Below are 18,607 nucleotides of genomic sequence, written 5' to 3'. Positions count from 1 at the left end.
TCTCTTAACAACCCTGTGAGGTAGGTTAGGCTGAGAGGGTGTAACCTGCCCAAGGTGGGTTGTTGTGAGGATAAAACAGAGAAGAGGAGAATGTTGTAAGCTTCCTTGGGTCCCCATTGGGGAGAAAGGCAAGTTACAAATGAATTAAAGAAAGAAAATCTTGCAACTGAGCCAATAGCAGCTCTGAGAAATTTCCTGAAGGGGTAAAACTGTTTTGGGATGGGAACTGAAGCCACTTCTCCTGTGTGCCACAGCTGTGAGAAGAAACAGGCAAGGCTGCATCTGGGATGAGCAAAACTCCCACTACACATTTCACAGTTCTTGTGTCATCCCCTAGGCAATGAGGATTCTGTAGGCGGTGTGCGCGCGTGCGTGTGTATAACATTTTTTGGGGAAAACTATACACTCCTGTGTAAATAAATGACTGAGTGACTTTCCATAAAAAGAGAGTGTCACAGTCTAAGTACTCCCTATTGCACACTGCAATTGTGATGGCAAGGAACAGCAAAAGGCATCATCTTAGTATGCAGTTACAGTATATAGAGAAGGTGGTATTTGAGTTAGCTAGATCCCCAGACAGGGCTTTAGAGTCTATGTCAGCATGCCATAGTTTGTTTAAAATAGTCATACCCTTCCTTAAATAAGCACCCACAGGGCATGGACCAACGCTTTAGATGTCACTACACTAATGCACCAAGCATGGGTAATAAACAGGATGAACTCTTAACACGGCATAATAAAAATGAAATAATGGGCATCATTGAAACCTGCTGGGATAAATATCATGACTGGAATGTAATAATTGAGGAGTACAACTTATTCCAGAGAAATAGATCAACTAGGAAAGGCGGAGGAATAGCACTATATGTCAGGAATGATTACACCTGTGAGCGGGTCCATTACTTAAATCCTGGGAACCAGGTTGAGAGCATCTAGGTAAAAATTAAAGGGGAGAAAAACAACTCATTGTGGTCTATTACAGATCCCCAAGCCAGACTGAACTGTTGGATGATGCCTTCCTGGAGCAGATGACCAAACTTTCACAAAGAAGAGGTATAGTAGTAATGGGAGATTTCAATTATCCAGATATTTTCTGTGAGTCAAACTCTGCCAAGACTAGTAGGTCCAACAATTTCTTCACTTGCCTTGCAGATAATTTCTGGAGGGATGCCATAAGTGGCTGGAGTCTGCCTCCTATGCTGATCATACATACACTAATACATATTCTCTGACACCCAGTGCTTTGCAGGACCTACCTGCCCCGGGTGGCCCCTCCCTGTCCTCTGCTGGCCCACTTTGAGGGTGCATTAGGGCTGCCCCCTTATTTGCACTCCATTGCCTGGGCCTGCCCCTTCCCCGTGCATGGACTGCCTTCTACATTTCACTCCTCTCCCTTCCCTCTGTCCCCTGCTGGCTATCAGCTGACCTGTTGGTTAAAGTCTCTGCTGTGCCATATTCCATTTTCCTTGCTGCTGTCTTTTTTCACTGTATTCCGCTTCTGGCCACAGCGCAGCTACTTGCTTAGGAGGCGGCTCAGCTGTGCTGTTGCTGCTTCATCCCCGGCTGCTCCACAGCTTTTTCCCACCTCAACCCCAGGATTGTGCTGCCCATTTCCTGATTTTTTGGTTGTACTCTTCCAAGTTATTCATCATCAACCTTAAATTTGTGTAATTCCTCAGCAGTCATTAACTTTTATCTGCTTTATTTTCACCTGTAATCCTGCTTTAATCTGTAGTAGTACTCAGTGTTCAATAGTAGTCAGTGTATTTTTCTGCCAGTAATGTGGTGTCATCTGCATATCTCAAATTGTTAATGTTTTTTCACCCATTTTCATGATAATTTAGCTCACACTTCTGCACACACAACAGGTGTGGTATGGTAAAAAAATTCATATCTGAGGGTGTATAAAGAAGAGATTTGTAATGGTTTTAAAACCCACAGGGCTTCTAAGCTGCCAGTTGCTTGAGAGGGGCAATTTACAGTGAAGCAGAAAGAGTGGGAATTGAACTATCTGCTTCTGGAGTCAGGTACAGATGCCAAACCAAGACTCCATCACATCAATATGATCAAACCATTTTACAGCAGGGAGACTGTGGAAGGGAATCCTGGAGAAGGTGAGCAAGGAACAGTTCAGCCCTGGCAAGGACACGGCCTGTGCCTTTTTACTAACTGAAAGCAAGACTGGGATGCTGTGTGGTTATCGAGCAACAGCAACCAAGGACATTCATTCCTTAAAGCTACAGGCCCTGGTGTCCAGTGTCACTTCACTAGCACAGTCCTTTGCTCCATCGATAGTCCTTTAGACTTGAAACAAACAAAAAACAAATAAACAAATGGTGGAACTCCCACAGTCACTCAGACCATTCTAGAAACTAGTTGGATCCTACCTTTTTCAAGGTAAGTGAGAAGGGAAACCTCTGCATACTTGTATATTAGCTTCTATATCAGGCACAAGTGAATGAATCTCAAACCACTGCTAGAGGTAGTACCTGGAGATGAGGAGGCTTACAGTCCTTCTGGAAAAGAAACAGTGTTTACGAAAGGAGTTTTTCCGCTGTCCCTCTAAAATAGTCCAGGAGAAAGCCTGAGAAATTGGAATAAAAATTCCACATTGGCAGCATTAAATTCCTGAAGCAAACACAGACCTTGACATTCTGTTGATCTAGTAACAAGCAGTCCTGTCCTGTAGCTGAGTAACTAAAATGTGTGGGACAAAAGTCCCAAGTGAATCATCCACAGGCAAAATAACACAGAAATTTCTCTGGTGTTGTATTATTAAGTTGCTTAATGCACACAAAGTTAGAAATGCACCATTGGTGCTACTCTGTTCAACATCATCTTTTGGGTCCCTCACCATCTATGGGACCCGTTTTCTTCCCCCTTTTGGGAGGTTTTTAATGAGGGTTATTGCGGACATTGTTTTACTGATCGCTGCGTTTTAAACTGTTTTAAGGGTTATTGTATATGCGATGTATGTTGTTCACCGCCCAGAGCCCTTCGGGGGGTAGGGCGGTATAAAAAACCCAATAATAAATAATAAATAAATAAATAAAAATCATTGTATCAGTACAAATGCATGAGAAAGTATAATATTTGTACAATTCAGACATAATGAGTTAGTAGGAAATTGTAGTGGCAAAAAAGTGACATGTATTTATGTCAAGTCAAGTAGTATTTCAAAGTATGTATTTATGTAGTTATTTGGACTATCCCCATTTCATTACTCTATTATTGTAAACAAATCAGTTTACAAAACATAAAGAACATATCGGTGCAGATTGGGCTAAAATAATAGTTAGACTCGAGCACAGCAGAAACTAGAATGTGTGATGGAAGGGGAGCTCAGTTACGTATCTTCCCCCTTTCAGACTCTGCTGAAATTCATTTCCGTGGGGAAAGTTTCAAACTATTCCAATCGACGAGGTTGGAGGAACCGTTGCCTGAGGTCCCTGTAACCTGAAACTTGCCCAATGAGGCAGATGCTGGTCTTTGCCTAATCTCTCCCGCCCGCCCCCCTTCGCATCCTGTGTGGTTTGTTGCTCTTGCTTCGCTCTCCTTGTCCTGGTCTGGCTCACCGCCTCCCCTGGCCAGCCCGGACCCATTTTCCGCCTTCTCCTGGGCAGCCCCTTCGCTCGATCCCGATCCTAGCCGTTTTGCTTGATGGCTGAAATGCAGCACGTGGTTATGCAATCCTACGACACGAGGGACCAGACGTCGGGCGCTCTCCCTTACAGCTATGCTACGTTGGCCTCAGACTCCGGTTTCCCCACCCGGCAGCCTCGGGACTACGTGGTCTGGTCGTTGTTCAACTTCTGCTTCTTCAACGCCTGTTGCCTCGGTTTCATCGCCCTCCTCTACTCCTTCAAGGTAAACGCGCAGCGGGAGGAAACCCATTTCGGGCGCTTCTGTTTCGGGTCATCCCGTTTTGCACTTTGGCTCTTCCAACTTTGTAGAGATCTGCTACTATATACCATTTAGCAATGGTGGTCTCCCTGTTGATTTCCCTGTTGAATTTTTTTTCTTGCAATTCTGCTGTTTCCGGGCATCTGCACCCAGTCACCAAGAACAAAATTTAACTGCGCCCTCTTAACGAACTCCTGCCCGCTCCTCAAGGTTCCTGAGAGTTCTTTGGAGGGTGCCATGATAATGCAAACTCAAGTTTGCTCTGTGGAGTTAGCTATCCTTTCGAATAGTCAAAGCAAGTGTAGCTTTACAAAGTGGTGACATTAATTGTGCCTACTTGACTGCAAGAAGGTGGCATATGATGCTGAAAACAGCAGCCATGATAGCCTGTAGTAGACGCAGCAGAGAGAGTCTATGAAAATGAGACTTTTGAATTCCAAGGGTCTTTTATCTCCGGGAAATCTACCAGCCTTATGTCCTTACTAGCAGCAAAGGCCAATGCGGGGGAGATGGAATGGGCCCTAGCAAAGGGGAAGCATCTCCCCCTTCAATGGGCTTTAATGGGGCTGGAGCAGCAGCTACCACACCCTTCCTCACAGTGCACCACCTTGCTCTGGGTGAGTAGGAAAGTGAGGATACAGGGAGGGTGGAGAGGGGTGGCTTTGGTGGGGGGAGGGTGGCAAAGTGAGGGAGGGTGGCTGGGGTGGCTAGGGTTGAGGTGGGTTAAAGGGATGTCTAGGGATGGGGGAGGGTGACTAGTGGTGGGAAAGGTTGGATGGGGAGCGTTTTGCAGGACCTCTTTTGCCTGGCGCAGCTGTGGATGGTGAAGATGAAAAATACTTTTCAAACACCTCAGTCAAACAGCTATTTGTTTCATACAGCAGTGTGAAAGTGCTAAACTGCAGATGTATCATGAAAATGTGTTCTTTGCTTTGTTGTCCCTTCTGTAATGCCTGACAAAACCATTGGTCTGCTTGTTCTGGGCCCAGAAAATTCTTGTGAAGGAAGTCAGGGAATGGCACCTTCAGCATGCATGAAGTTGCCTATACTGAGTCAGGCCTTCAGTCCACCAAGGTCAGTGTAGTCTGCTCAGACTGGCAGTGGCTCTTTGGGCTCTCAGGTGGAGGGCTTTCCCCGTGACCTATTGCCCAGTTATTTCATTTAAGACGTTAGAGATTGAACCAGGGACATTTGTGTTCCAAACAGAGGCTCTACTAACCCACAGTCTTTGAAACAATTCTGTTCAGACTTGGTAGTGAGAACAGGGATGTTGCTTTCTAGTTTTCGCCTCCCTGCACAGCCCTGGAAAACGGCCAGGTACTCTGCCTACACAGAAACCCCTTTATTTGCAAGTACTTGTCCGTTCTGTGCCTCCAATCACAGTGCTTCCCTTGACCATGCTATGGTCTTTTGTGACCACATTCTTGAACTCTTTTTGGAGGAATATGTCAAAGACAAATAGGTTTTTAATGCTTTGATAATTGGATAGAACACAACTGCTTGTTACTGCAGTATCTGCTGCTGCTCTCTAGCGGCTTGCGTTGCATGCTAATAATAGCAAAGATGGTTCTATAGACATGGTTTTTCTTCTTAGAGGTGGAGTGCTTGTAGTCAATTGATGAATAAGTATGGAGCAGTGCAACAACCAATTTAAGCCATTCTTCTAGTGCAGCCAGTGGCATAGCACGCAAAGGGCGGGAGGCGCGGAGGCGTGGCCGGGCCATGGAGGTGGCGTTCTGGGGGCGGGGCGGGGGAGGGGGGAGCAGACGTCGCTGCAGCGGGGGCCCAGGGCGCAGTTTCCCCTCACTCCGCTTAGTGCAGAGCAGATGACATGAAAACAGAATTGTTGGCATAGTTCTGGAAATCAGAGCTGGGTATATCTGATGTACTTTAATTACCTTAACAAAAATATTTGCCATCTCTGTACCCAAACTGCAGTAGGTGGAAAATGCTGCTTACCTTCCTTACTGAGATCATGTGTGTGCAGTGCTTCGAATGCTCAGAAATGCTGTCTGAGTTGCCATCCTATGCGCACTAAGGAGAAAAATCCTATTGAATTTAGTGTAATGTAGTTTTGGGTAGATCTGTATGTTGTTGGAATACAATTATTTCCTTATTTTTCTGAAATGACAGAAGGGTACAAATGGAGATAGGCTATGCTAGAACAGGAGGAACTCCCAAGAACGGCTTAAAGTTAGGCTAATGGTGGCGTCCTGCCTGTGGAACAACAGAATTCAATAAACATACCAAAAAGAAGAAGAGAGAACACTGTAGTAAAACCCAATGTAATGCAGACAGTAAAGCCAAGATTACAAGAGAGAAGAACCATTCAGCAAACCATACAGCAGACGATAAATAATATAATAAAGTTCTTCTCCACCTTTGAGATGCAGGGTTTTCTGCCTGCAGTGTGACCACCTAATAAATTCAGACTGGTTGAAAGCTGAGGAGCTAACATCAACAGTCTGTGCTAGAAAGTGTTAAGGATACTGTAGGGGTATTTGCATTAGGTAAAACAAGTGGGAAACTGTAAGCAGACTGTGCGAGTGTCATCCTTTCTCCTTTGCTTTTATGTCCTTTCTTCTCTCCCCCCCTTTTAATCTCCCCCCTCCCTTTTAATCTCCCTTGTCCACTGCCTGTGTTTCTCTTGTTATCTGTCCCACTCTCCCTGCTGTTATTCTTTCTTTCTGCGTCCCCAGTGCCTCCTGAAGTGTACACTCTCACACACACAAACATACAAATACACACACTATCCTTAATTATGCTCTTTTCTTCATTCCCCCCCACATGCCCATGCACACACAGGAATATCCCTCAGTTTCTCTTCTTCAGTTCCTCTGGTCTCTGTCTCTCTCTCTCTCTCTCTCACACACTCACTCACTCACACACACAAACACACACACACACACACCCCTACCTATTAATTATCCCCACTTCCTTTCAGTCTTACACAGCTTCTCTTTCTCACTCTCCAGTCACCCACTCTCTGGTTCCCTCCATTTTTTTTAAAAAAGGAAAACTATATATTACTGAAATCGGCAGGAAGAGTCAAATAAAGCTACGTACTTCTGGGGCTGAAAAAGCACCCAGGATTGGAGTCTGCAGAACATCTTGGGAAAACTTTCAGCAATTGGAAGCAGGGAAATTCCCTTCAGCAGCACACAAAACGTAGGGTGCAAGCAGAGGGTGAAACCGACCAGTGAGATTAACAGTCAGGCGGGAAAAATACGATCCCTCCTGAGCTCTGCATTCCACACAGCAAGGTAGAAAATATTTTGCAGGTGGCTTATGGAAAAAAGGGACCTCAAAAAATTTCTGTCTTGAGCAGAAATAAGGTGTTCTGAGGACATCTTGGGAAAAAGCTGTGCGGAGTTCCTCCTCAAGACACTTTTCTTTTGCATCCTCAGGATGTCTTATTGGTGCTGTGCAGAACGGATCATAGGTAGGTTTCTCTTCCTTAATTCCACTATTCAGTAGTTGACAGCTGAAACTACATGAGGGGCAGTACGTATTCACAATGATCCTGATGTGGGTGATTTTTAAACTGAGGTTGTGTGACCTATTATGACTGAAGGGAGATGAAGCTGAGGCCAAAATAGGAGGACAATAAAACAGATGGCCAGCAGTCCTTAAAGATGAACCACATTTATTCCTATGAGAGATTTCCTGAAATTGAGTTTACAAAAGCTTCTAGTGGAACAAATGTTGTTAGTCTTTAAGGTGCCACTGGACCTTTGTTAAAGTGAAAGGCCACATTTTAGAGAACAAGAATGAATGAAGAGATGCTTTTAATTCTTACCATTTTAAAAACATTCTTTCTTCTCCCCATTCTCCTAGTCAAGGGATCGCAAAGTTGTTGGAGACGCTGAAGCTGCAACCAGATATGGCAATACAGCCAAGAATCTGAATATTGCTGCAGTGGTGCTGAGCATTGTGTTCATCATCCTCATCATCATCATCCCGGCTGTAATAGTTTTTCAACTTAGTTACCAAACGTACAATGTGAACTATAGTTCTTTTGAAGACTACTTCAAGAAGAATGGCAAATAAATACAATATCCTGAATATTTTCCTCACAACATCGTCAATAGTCATTGTCTGCCCTTCCTTTCACTCTGATAGCGGCTGTCCTGCTCTTTCATTTGCAAAAAATAAGGCATTCCTTAATACAGCTAGAATTGCTTGCACTTCTCAAAACCAAGAGGTTTATGCTCTGCACTAAAGAGCATCTGTCCTTAGCCTATTGCTTGCCTACCAAGGCTCACAAGAGATGGGACTGACAGGTCTGAATATTAATGCAGAAGGAAGCTATTATATGAGAGCCAAGGTTCCTTTGTTTGGGATCTGGCTTTGTGCTCTTCCAGTTCCTGATACTGATGGGAATCTCTTTGTTATTCTGACAAGTTCATCGCTAAAGATATATTGCAGAGTTTTTCTGTATTAAAAAGTGAAGTCTGGGGTGGATTTTGAGCAAATAAATATATTTTTGGGCTTCGTGTGAAACTGAGTTATGTCTGTAACTACAGTGTGATCTTGACTATTTAGGAATATGCCATGCTGTGTTTCCAGCCCTCTTCTGGTAAAGAATGAATATTGCTGTCTCTAGCCTAATCATATGTAAAAATACAAGGAGGAAATGTAGCAGCAGAATTCTACCAAACTGCCCCTCAAGGGATGGGAGATCAGAAGCTGAAAGCATGGTCTACGTCTGGTTCCTACCCTGAATCCTGTAAGTGTTCATTCTCTTGTGCCCTTGTAGCCTCAAATAAAAAATAGTGGAAAATAATTCTAGGTTTACTCAATATCACATATATATACTTGATAAGGTTAGTTTTTAGTTATTTCAATCTGCTGTAAATTAATCTATTAAAGTTGTGGGTTTCCTTAATGATTTCTCTGGTCAGAAGACTTCAGGCAGGGCATACGCTGTTGTTTAAACTACACCCCCACCTTGGCAACTTCCGCTGGGAGAGAGGAGCTAAACATCAAAAGGTTACATTAACACATCTAAATGGAGTACCCTCTGGGTTATCTCCATGTGTAGAGGAAGGAAGCCTTTGCTTAAAGAACAGTGAACAAGTTCTAATTGTAAATTCTTCCTGTTCTTTAAGAACCTTGAAGTTGAAACACAGACCTGATAACTGTCCTGCTGAATGTAAAGATATGTTATTCTAAGAGCTGGGTTATTTTTTATCACTGATAAAGTAATGAAAGCCTTCAATAAAGGATGTCAGCATAGACATTTGTTATCCTGATAACTGGTGCCAATAGATTAGTCAGTGCCGCAACTAAATTGTTATTTAGGATTCTGGGACCAGGATGACCGGTACTCCTTTAACAGATAACAGGAGGATGTTTAGTTTTGAATGGAATGGAATGTGCCAGCTCTTGTAATGTATGTATCATTTGTTGTTTTATTATGCATAGATAGAAAATTACTTTCCCATGGTTTTTCCTATATAAGGGGCTAAGAATTTGTAACCCACGGGCTCCTCTCCATTGTTGACTGTCAGTCTGTTGGTTTGAATAAAATTTGTTTATCACTACCTCTCATCTCCTGGTTATTCCCTTTTCCCAGCCTCGAGTTGGTAAGCCACTCTGATAATTATACGGGTATCACCCTGATTTTGAACTTTCTCCCACTTAACCCATTAATTCCTGTTTTCTCCTTCTCCTCTAAATGGCATGAACAACAAATGAGAGTAGTTAGCAAAATATGGTGAGCATCATCAGTAGTACTTTTGTATTGCTTCCTTTGCATGACTCTCAACATGTGCAGAATATATTTTGTTCACCAATGAATTAACACATGCACCGGAGCTATGTTTGCACATGCGCGCACACACACACACACACACACACACAGTGTGCAGAGCCTCTGCTGGTAGATTTAGACTCCCATCTAGACAGGGGCATAGCTACAGAAAATGGTGCCTGGAGCAAGTATTGAAACTGTGCCCTGTCCCAAGTACACTGCTCCCTCCCTCCCTCTGAAACATGTGTAATAGTTATCAGTTGCTAGAGAAAGATTTAAAAATAGAACAATGCTTGAGAAGGAGCAGGAAACCTAGCCATTGTTTGGATTTTCTGATTACTAAGCATGTATACTGTAGATTCTGCTCTACGGGTATAGAACTTCCCCATCCCACCCATCACACTGGGCCATCCATTGGAAAGCTACGCTGGGACTCTCCATCTCCATGTGCTCCCAGGTACCAACACTTGACAGAATTAGAAAACTGAGATTATCATGCAATTGTATTGAAAGTGATTGAGCATGCAAAGAAATGACACTGTGAATTTGCCTTATACAGAATTGCACCATTGATCCTTCAAGGTTAGTTCTTACTCAAATTAGCAGCAGGTCTTCAGGATTTCCACTAAAGACCTTTCACATGATCTGCTACCTGGTTCTGTCAATTAGAAATGCCAGGGATTGAACCTGAGATCTCCTGCATGCCAAGCAGATGTTCTACCACAGATGCTCTTTTTGAAGTATTTCAGTTGTGCCAGTTTTATTTATGATGCAGAAGTTAATTTCAAATAAGACACATGCATACAGAATAAATAAATATTTCTCTACTTCTATGCCATTCTCAGTTTGTTAAAGACCGCCGCACTGGAGAGGGCACCATCTAAATTTTTAGAGTGCTTTGATGTACACATTTCAGCTCCAGAAGAACCAGAAGCATTCTCATTCACTTTTGTGCAAAGGCCACATCTGTGCCCACACGCTTATAGAAAACTGGCGTACACACATACACACATGCACAAAGTAGAGCTCTGAATCTGGGCAAGAAAGTATAATGAGCTGCAAGGAAGTTGGTTCAGCATTACAGGAAACCCATATAACCTAATCGATGAAGTGCTAATTGCTTCCAATTTTAGTTGCTTCCCATTTTAGGACTTTGGACAGAAAATTCTTTTGAGGTTACAACATACTCCACAAACAAAACCATCATAATTTTACATCCCCCCTTATGTCCCTACTTGGCCTCTGTGCTCTGCAGAGGCCAATTTACTGGTGGCCTCTGGCCTCTCTACAATATGGCTGGCCTCCACCTGGGCCAGGGCCTTCAGTGCTCTGGCCCTTGTCTGGTGGAACTCATTACCATCTTCTGTTAGGGCCTACGGGACCTTGAAGAGTTCCACAGGGCCTGCAAAATGGTTTTGTTCCACTGGGCCTTTTGCAGGTGGGTGGGACACAGCTATAGAAAGGTTGCCGCTCCTGTTGTCCTATTGACACTCTGGAATATCACCTTAAACAGCCCCCATGACATGTTCTGTGTGATCAGTGTCATCTGATTATTATATGTTAAAATTAATAATTTGGGATTTTAAATGATGGTTTTAAGGTTTTACGTTATTTAACTGTGAATTGTTGGTTTTAAAAATGTTGTATACTGCCCAGAGCCCTTTGGGGGTGGGCAGTCTATTAAATTTAAATTATAAATATATAAATAAAAATAAATATATAGTCTCATTTATCCCATGAGATCAAGAGACAAGTCACCCTAATTTAACAAGAGGAAATCCACATGCTACTAATGCATGCAATGCAGTGATGGGATTCAAATAATTTAACAATTGGTTGTTTACAAGCACCATTTTAACAACAGGTTCTGTTGAAGTGGTGCGAACCTGATAAATCCCAGCGCTGCCGGAAGGTCCTTAGTCTCAGAAGAGTTAAGGGAATGCAGTCTGTACTAAACATTAGTAATAGCCTCTGTGTCTGATATTTAGTGGTTAAAACTTCCATGGACATTAGTTATAAATGATATAGCTCCTGCTTTAGTAAGATACGTAAATGTCTTTTAGCAAGGTGGTTGGAATTCCAAGCCGTTCTTATCCCTCTGTGTTTACATATCGTCAAGCAAACCTTGCTTGATGATAGAACTAGTTGGCATGATTTTTCTATCCTATTACAATATAAAGGAAATATCTTATTTGATGGTAATAAATTAGTAGAGTCAGTTTGCATTAAAGGTCCATGCACACACTTTTTAAAATGTTTCCTGCACTACCGTGATAAGCCACATGATGGAGCCATAATTAAAAGAAAGGAAATTGGTTTTGATTAAAGACCTTGTTCCATACAGGTTCTTTATAGTGGAAACTTCTATCTCTGTCTTTCTGCGACACAAGTTGAGAGTTGAGAAATGAAAAGCTCATTATAAATGAAACTTATTCCTTTTCTCTACCACTCACCAGAAAGATGCAATGATTGGACAAGCCCAAGTGACAATGTTCACCAAAATGAGTGTTAACCTTGCCTGTTAGCCAAGCTCCAGCTCACTGAGCTCCAGTATCTAGGGACTGAAGCCTCAAATCTCCAATTCACCTTCTACTTTCTCCTGAAAGATTGGTTATGAATGATTTAAGAACAATTCCCCTACCCTCCAAAAAACAGAGCTTGCCTTTTGCTCTCTGTTTGGCTCCCTTCTGCTGCCTCTCAGAAATTACAGTGTGTGTTGCTGCCCCTCAGAGACTGCTCAAAAGAGCTGAATGGCAGTTAAATAGAGCTGGTGACTCACCAGAAGCCCAACATCTCAGAAGTCTGTGGCAAGCACACAGCAAAAACAAAGAAAACAAAAGCCCCCCAAGCCCTCAAAAACAAACACAGGAACCCTCAAAAACGCACGGTTAAAGATTTTGTTTTAAGGATAACCCCCCAAAACAAAGTTCACTTTTTGCTGTCTGTTCAGCTGCCCTCTGCTCCCTTTCACTGCCTCACACAGAATCACTGCATTCCTCAGCTCTGTATGTCGTAGCAACTTAACTTGGACGTGAGAATATGTAAAGATTTTTGGAATGGACCAGCAGTGCTTTCTTCTCTCTGCCCCCTAACATCCTCTGTCAGGATCGCTTGGTTCATGATTCCCTTCACTTAGGTTTCAGGAGATCCTGAGACCTGTTATCTGGGGCTCCTACAGTAGTTCAGTGAATATCCTGCAATGTGTTTTGTTTCCAAATAAGTCTACCAATCCATATTATGGTAAGGGTTTCTGTCCCTCACTGTCCTTTCTGACCCTTCTGTCTCTCACCATTCAACCTAAGAAGTCTGGATTATAAGACTTTCCAAACTGCAACCCACAACACTTCTTTTACTTTTGAATTCTCCCACTGCTGCACCTCTTGTTAAGTCTCTCTGGAATTGTCATGTCCTGTTGTTGTTTACCCTATCTCTCTGTCTGGGAGTGGGGGCAGCCCCCTCCCTGGACTCCTGCAACCCCCAGGGTACCTCCCCCACACTCAGTGGCTTGGAGGAGGAGGGGGATGACAAACGCGGCTCCAGGGACCACCCGGGCGGCCGGAACCGGCAGAGATGCCTGGGCGTCCCAACAAGGGAGATGGAGACCTGGAGGCCAGCACAAGACCACCCAGGCAACGGCAGCCAGCAAAGAAGACCTGGGCTCCTGGCAGCCAGACAAGCCAGCCAAAGGCCCCAGAATGGAGGAGCGGGACAGGGCTTGCCTAAAGGCCGGGTCACAGCATCGGGAGCACAGAAGACGGGTCTGGGAATGGGCCAGCTCTGATTGGCCTGGCATGAATGGAGGGAGAGCCCAGCCACGGAAAGGGGGGCGTGGCCGCAGACTCTTTTGGCTGAGAGGCAGGGTGGCTAGAAGGGGCCGAGGGAATAATAGAGGAGATATGGAGCACAGTGGAGTTGGTGTTTGGGAGAAGAAGAGTGGGATGGGTTGCACCTGTTGGCTGTAGGTAGGAACATCTTTGCCAGGAGGCTCACAAACCTGATCAGAAGGGCTTTAATCTGAGTTATTTTGGGAGGGGGGGGGGAGCCGTCTCCAAGCAGTTCATCAAATGCTAGAGATAATAGTCCAAAGATTATAGAGAGAACTGAGTGAATAGTTCAAGAACCCAACTGTGGGAGGGAAAAATCTTTAAAAAGCAGCTGGGGGAATGAACAACAGCCTTAGATGTCTCTACACTAATGCACAGAGCATGGGAAATAAACAACACAAACTCCAACCCTTAGCACAACATAGCAAATATGATATAGTAGGAATCACTGAAACCTGGTGCAGTGATTCTTATGATTGGAATGTAACAATTGAGGGGTATAACTTATTTCAGTGAAATACACCAACTGGGACAGGGAGAAGAGGGACATTATATGTCAGGGATGATTATACCTGTGAGCAGGTCCATGACTTAAATCCTGGAAGCCAGGTTGAAACCATCTGGGTAAAAATTAATGGGGAGAAACAACAGTGATCTCCTTGTAGTGGTCTATTACAGACACACACACACACCCCAGCCAGACTGAAGAGCTTGATTATGCCTTCCTGGAACAGATGACCGAACTTTCAGAAAGGAGAGAAGTACTGGAAGATTTCAATTATCTTGGTAATTGCCAAATTCTGCCAAGACTGTAAGGTCCAACAAATTCCTCACTTGCCTTGCAGACAATTTAATGGTCCAGAAGGTATAAGAGGCAACAAGGGAATCAACTATTTTAGATGTACTTCTAACCAACAATGGTGACCTGGTTAATGGGGCAGAAGGGGTAGGATCCCTAGGTGGGATCCATATTCTCTTGGAATTTGTTCTACTGTGGAAAGGGGATGCCAAGCATAGTAACATATGCATTCTAGATTTTCAGAAAACTGATTTCATTAACTTTAGGAAACTACTGGGTTGAGAATACTAAAAAAGGGTGTGCATGATGAATGGGAGGTTCTTAAAAGTGAGATCTTGAAGGCACAATTTCAAAGAGAAGGGGAAAGGGAGATTTCTAAGGACACCAGCATGGATGTCTAAAGACCTTTCAACTGAGCTAAGATTTAAAAGGGACGTGTACAAGAAATGGAAAAAGGGGGAAATCACCAAAGAGAATTCAAGAAAATAGGTGGAATGTGTAGGGAGAAAGTCAGAGAAGCTAGAGTTCAGAAAGAGCTCAGGCTTGCCAGAGAAGTTAAAAACAATACAAAAGGCTTTTTTGGTTATGTCTGTAGCAAAAAGTAGAAAAAGGATATGGTAGGGTCACTGCATGGAGAAGATGGCAAAATGTTAACAGGAGATGGAAAAATGGCAGAACTATTTAACACCTTCCTTGCCTCGATCTTCTCCCAACACGAAAATAATGCTCAGCCAGGAGGAAATTGAGCAGAAGATGCAGTAGGGAAAATTTGGCATAGAATAAAGAGATAGTAGGAATACCTGGCTACTTTAAACAAATTCAAATCTCCAGGGTCTGATGAACTACATCCCACCCAGGGTATTAAAATAACAGGTAGAAGTAATCTCAGAACCACTTGCAATAATCTTTGAGAATTCCTGGAGAACAGGAGAAGTCCCAGCAGACTAGAGGAGGGCGAATGTTGTCCGAAACGTCAAAAAGGGGGGGAAAGAGGACCCAAACAATTACCACCCAGTCAGCCTGACATGAATACCAGGAAAATACCAGGAATACCAGGAAGAGGAGGAAGAGAAATGCCAAACAGCCAATTCTGCAACCTTGGGATTCAAGCAACTATGACATATGCTAGCTGTACATGGTATACTACTGCAGAATACTTATAATACAATTAGGTAACTAACATCTTGCCACTTTCTCTACTTGGATCTGCCCTGGCTTCTATGAAGCCATGTGCCTGAATTATTGGCTAGCTCTCTTGGTAGGAAGGCCAGCCCAAACTAATTGCATAGATATAAAAAGCAATATGTGTCCAACAGGGTGAAGGCAGGCTTGAAAACCAAATATTTCTCTCAGCCCTGGCAAAGCCTTTTCTGAAAACCACAGTTAAAGTAGAACTGTAATTTCCCTAGTTTATATATAGCTGGAAATGAAGCTGTGGTTCAACTAAGCACTATATAAAGTGCTGTCCGTTCCTGGATCTCGCAGAAGCTGCCAGTATTGGGGAACGGCATATCTCCTCTGTCAGGAACCATGGATACTTCTTATCCTCGTGAAGACTACCTGCCCATGGCATCTCACAAGCAGGAACCTTCTCCTACAGTCATCACCATCAGGCCTCCAGTGGTTCCCCGTGACTACATGATCTGGTCTGTCTTCAATACCATCTATATGAACCTGTGCTGCCTCGGCTTTGTAGCTCTTGCCTATTCTGTTAAGGTAGGAATGTGCTGGATGGGACTGAATCTCTCTCATTCTCTTTGGTCCAAATCTTACATATTGGGCCCAGGGTCAATGCAATTTATCTGCAATGTTTTCCAGGGTACTCATAGTTTCTCGGTTAAAAATAATCAACTGGATTTAAACCATAGATTGAAATTTAGGGATTTAGATCTTCTTAGCTGACTGCTTAATGGATCTCAAGCCATACTTCCTGCAAGTGAATTATAAGGATTTATCTCTGAAATGCAATCTACTCTCCATTAATTAAAAAAGCTAAACCAAGAAATTATGAAATATAAATGGAAGTGCCAAGGAATCAAAGGGATGCCACGAACTCATTCAGTTTGATATATGAGAGGTTGCTGTTGCTATTGATATTGGTTCAAAGTTATTCACAATAATCTATTCGTCCTTGTTTTTACACTATTTTAGAAAGGTAGGTTCAATTACTGGATAGCAGTGGTTTTCAGGATTTTTATAGCTTGAGATGCATAAATGATCTATTTTGACATAAACCAGTCACAGAGAATAGAAGAATGATCCCTGAAATTGACACACAGAAGTTAAATATTCCATCAAAAGGTACCAAATACTTCTGATCTCCTTCAAGTAATTCAGTCATTTTCATTCAGGTTTCAGCTGACACAGGACATCTGGGTGAATATCTTATAAACTGAATAAGCAAGCAAATAATTAACTTTTGCAAGGACTGACTGAGATGCTGGGAGACTAGGAGCTTCCCATTGTTTTGAAAGAAAAATGAATAGCATGGTGGGGCTTTGACTCAGCTAAGGGCCACAGCAGAGGAAAATGAATTAAAATCCTTCTACTTCCCTCTGGCTAACCAATAAAAAGGGACCCTTTGCTTTATGCTGTTATTAGACTTGCAAACAGGAAAATGGGCATCTTTTTCTTTTCCTGTCCCCTCCTTCCTAGGCTAACAACAAAGGTTGGTGTGTCATTCTTGATGAGATACCATGTGAAGATGAGAAGGTTTAATTTCTTCTCTCCCACACTGTAGTCACCATCTGAACCAGGGTTCCACATGGCTGTTTTTTTTACCTCCAAAAATGCTGGAGAGAGCCAATCAAGAATTCCCCAGTGTGTCATTGTTAGGTCCTCATTGTACAGGCAGGGCATGTTAAGGACTTCCATGCACTGACTTCCTCCAGAAAGGATGGAAAAGTCATCTTCCCTCAGAAGATGCAGAGGAACTCACACATCTTCTGGTCCCACCCCTATAGGTCAGTCTTGACAACTGGGGATGCAATTTCAGTGCTTCCCCGGGTGCCTTTTTCTGTCGATACTCTCCTGGTGCTTCAGTCCCAATTTGAATCAGGCCTCCGTATGCCTGGGAGACGCAAAACACCGGAACATATCTCAGTCATGTGTAAACTGGCTCTCACAGTAACTTCTATTCTCCTTTTGCAGGCACGGGATCAGAAAGTGTCTGGTGATCTGGAAGCTGCCCATCGCTATGGCTCCAAGGCCAAATGCTACAATGTCCTTGCCACGCTGTGGAATGTGGTGCTGCCACTGGTGCTGATCGCTCTGGTGATCACAGGCGTCCTCCACCTCTCCAAGCTTGCTCAGGAATCCATGGACTTTTTGGCTTACAGACTCTTTCCTAATGATGACGACAAGAAGTGAGCAGAGAGCCTTGAGCATTCCAGGGAATTTCTTTCTGGTCCTTCAGGGGGATTTTTACAGAGACAGTCAACTGATGAGCCCCAACCACTGTACAACACAAAACCTCTCTTGCCTCTAATTCAGATCACCTGTATCGATGCATTCATGTTCCTTGGAACTCATCTCAGAGCTCACTCTTCGGGGATGCAGAAGATGCAAAAATGAATCCTTGGCATCCTGCCTAGCCTCAAGGCAGGGCTAGCAGCCACAGAATTTTTCCACAAGCGGTGGTTCTTCACAGGCGGCCTCTTCAGCTTTTTGTTATCTCTGCTAGGCTCACACTCCTTCATGTCTCATAAAAATATGCAAGCCATATAACACAAAATGGCCTGCCTCTTGTAGAAATTTATACCTTATCTCAAAAAGAAAGAAAAGTGGTCCTTCATTGCAGGGATGTAGGTATAGACTTTTTATAGGCTGGGTTGGGGGGTGCCATGCCCCCACCCACCCCTGGGGGTGTGACCCTGCCTCCCCAAGCCCCACCCCGGCCTCCCCAAGCCCAGCCTTCAGCTTGCAAGCCAACCATGCAAGCTGACGGACAGAGTAAGTTGCAGGGGTGGCTGCACTTATGAAGGATGCCCCCAGCCGGACAGGCGACTGAAGGGACATGGAAGAAGAGAGCGGCTGCCTGTCCACCTGGGTGCGGGAGGAAAGGGTTTGGGGGTGGGGCTACACCCCAACCACCCCTGGGGGCTTGGCCACACCTCTCCAAGCCCCGCCCCAGCCTCAGTGCTTATAAAAGCAGCTCTCTGAGGCCAGGGACGGCAGACTGCCCTGCCCTGCCCTGCCCTGCCCCACCACCAGCTGGGCTCGTAGCCAGCAGCCGGCAGTCCCTTCTGCCCTCCCCTCCGGGCAGAGGCGTAGCTACGGAAAATGGAGCCCAGTGCAAAATCTGAGTTTTGCGTCTCCCCCACCCAC

General features: G+C 44.0%; 2 protein-coding genes across 3 annotated transcripts; both read left to right on the top strand.

Annotated features, from left to right (window-relative positions):
• Positions 1-3,504: 3,504 nt before the first annotated feature.
• On the top strand, positions 3,505-9,449 carry LOC125427564 (dispanin subfamily A member 2b-like). 2 transcript variants are annotated; one of them, XM_048487128.1, is made up of 3 exons: positions 3,505-3,867; positions 7,311-7,345; positions 7,741-7,943. In XM_048487128.1, the coding sequence occupies exons 1-3, from the start codon at positions 3,661-3,663 to the stop codon at positions 7,808-7,810; spliced, it is 312 nt and encodes a 103-aa protein (XP_048343085.1). In that variant the 5' UTR covers positions 3,505-3,660; the 3' UTR covers positions 7,811-7,943. The 2 variants fall into 2 exon arrangements, with proteins under 2 accessions (XP_048343085.1, XP_048343083.1); XM_048487126.1 differs by lacking the exon at positions 7,311-7,345 and having other exon boundaries at positions 3,511-3,867; positions 7,741-9,449.
• A 6,332-nt stretch (positions 9,450-15,781) lies between these two features.
• Positions 15,782-18,404, top strand: IFITM5 (interferon induced transmembrane protein 5). Its single transcript, XM_048486259.1, has 2 exons — positions 15,782-15,997; positions 17,432-18,404. Exons 1-2 carry the CDS (start codon positions 15,812-15,814, stop codon positions 17,648-17,650), a joined length of 405 nt encoding a protein of 134 aa, XP_048342216.1. The 5' UTR covers positions 15,782-15,811; the 3' UTR covers positions 17,651-18,404.
• Positions 18,405-18,607: the final 203 nt, after the last annotated feature.

This window comes from Sphaerodactylus townsendi, linkage group LG02, assembly GCF_021028975.2.
Source record: "Sphaerodactylus townsendi isolate TG3544 linkage group LG02, MPM_Stown_v2.3, whole genome shotgun sequence".
Lineage (NCBI taxonomy): Eukaryota > Metazoa > Chordata > Lepidosauria > Squamata > Sphaerodactylidae > Sphaerodactylus > Sphaerodactylus townsendi.
The sequence above is the reverse complement of the archived record's forward strand: the minus strand, read 5'-3'. Positions and strand labels throughout refer to the sequence as shown.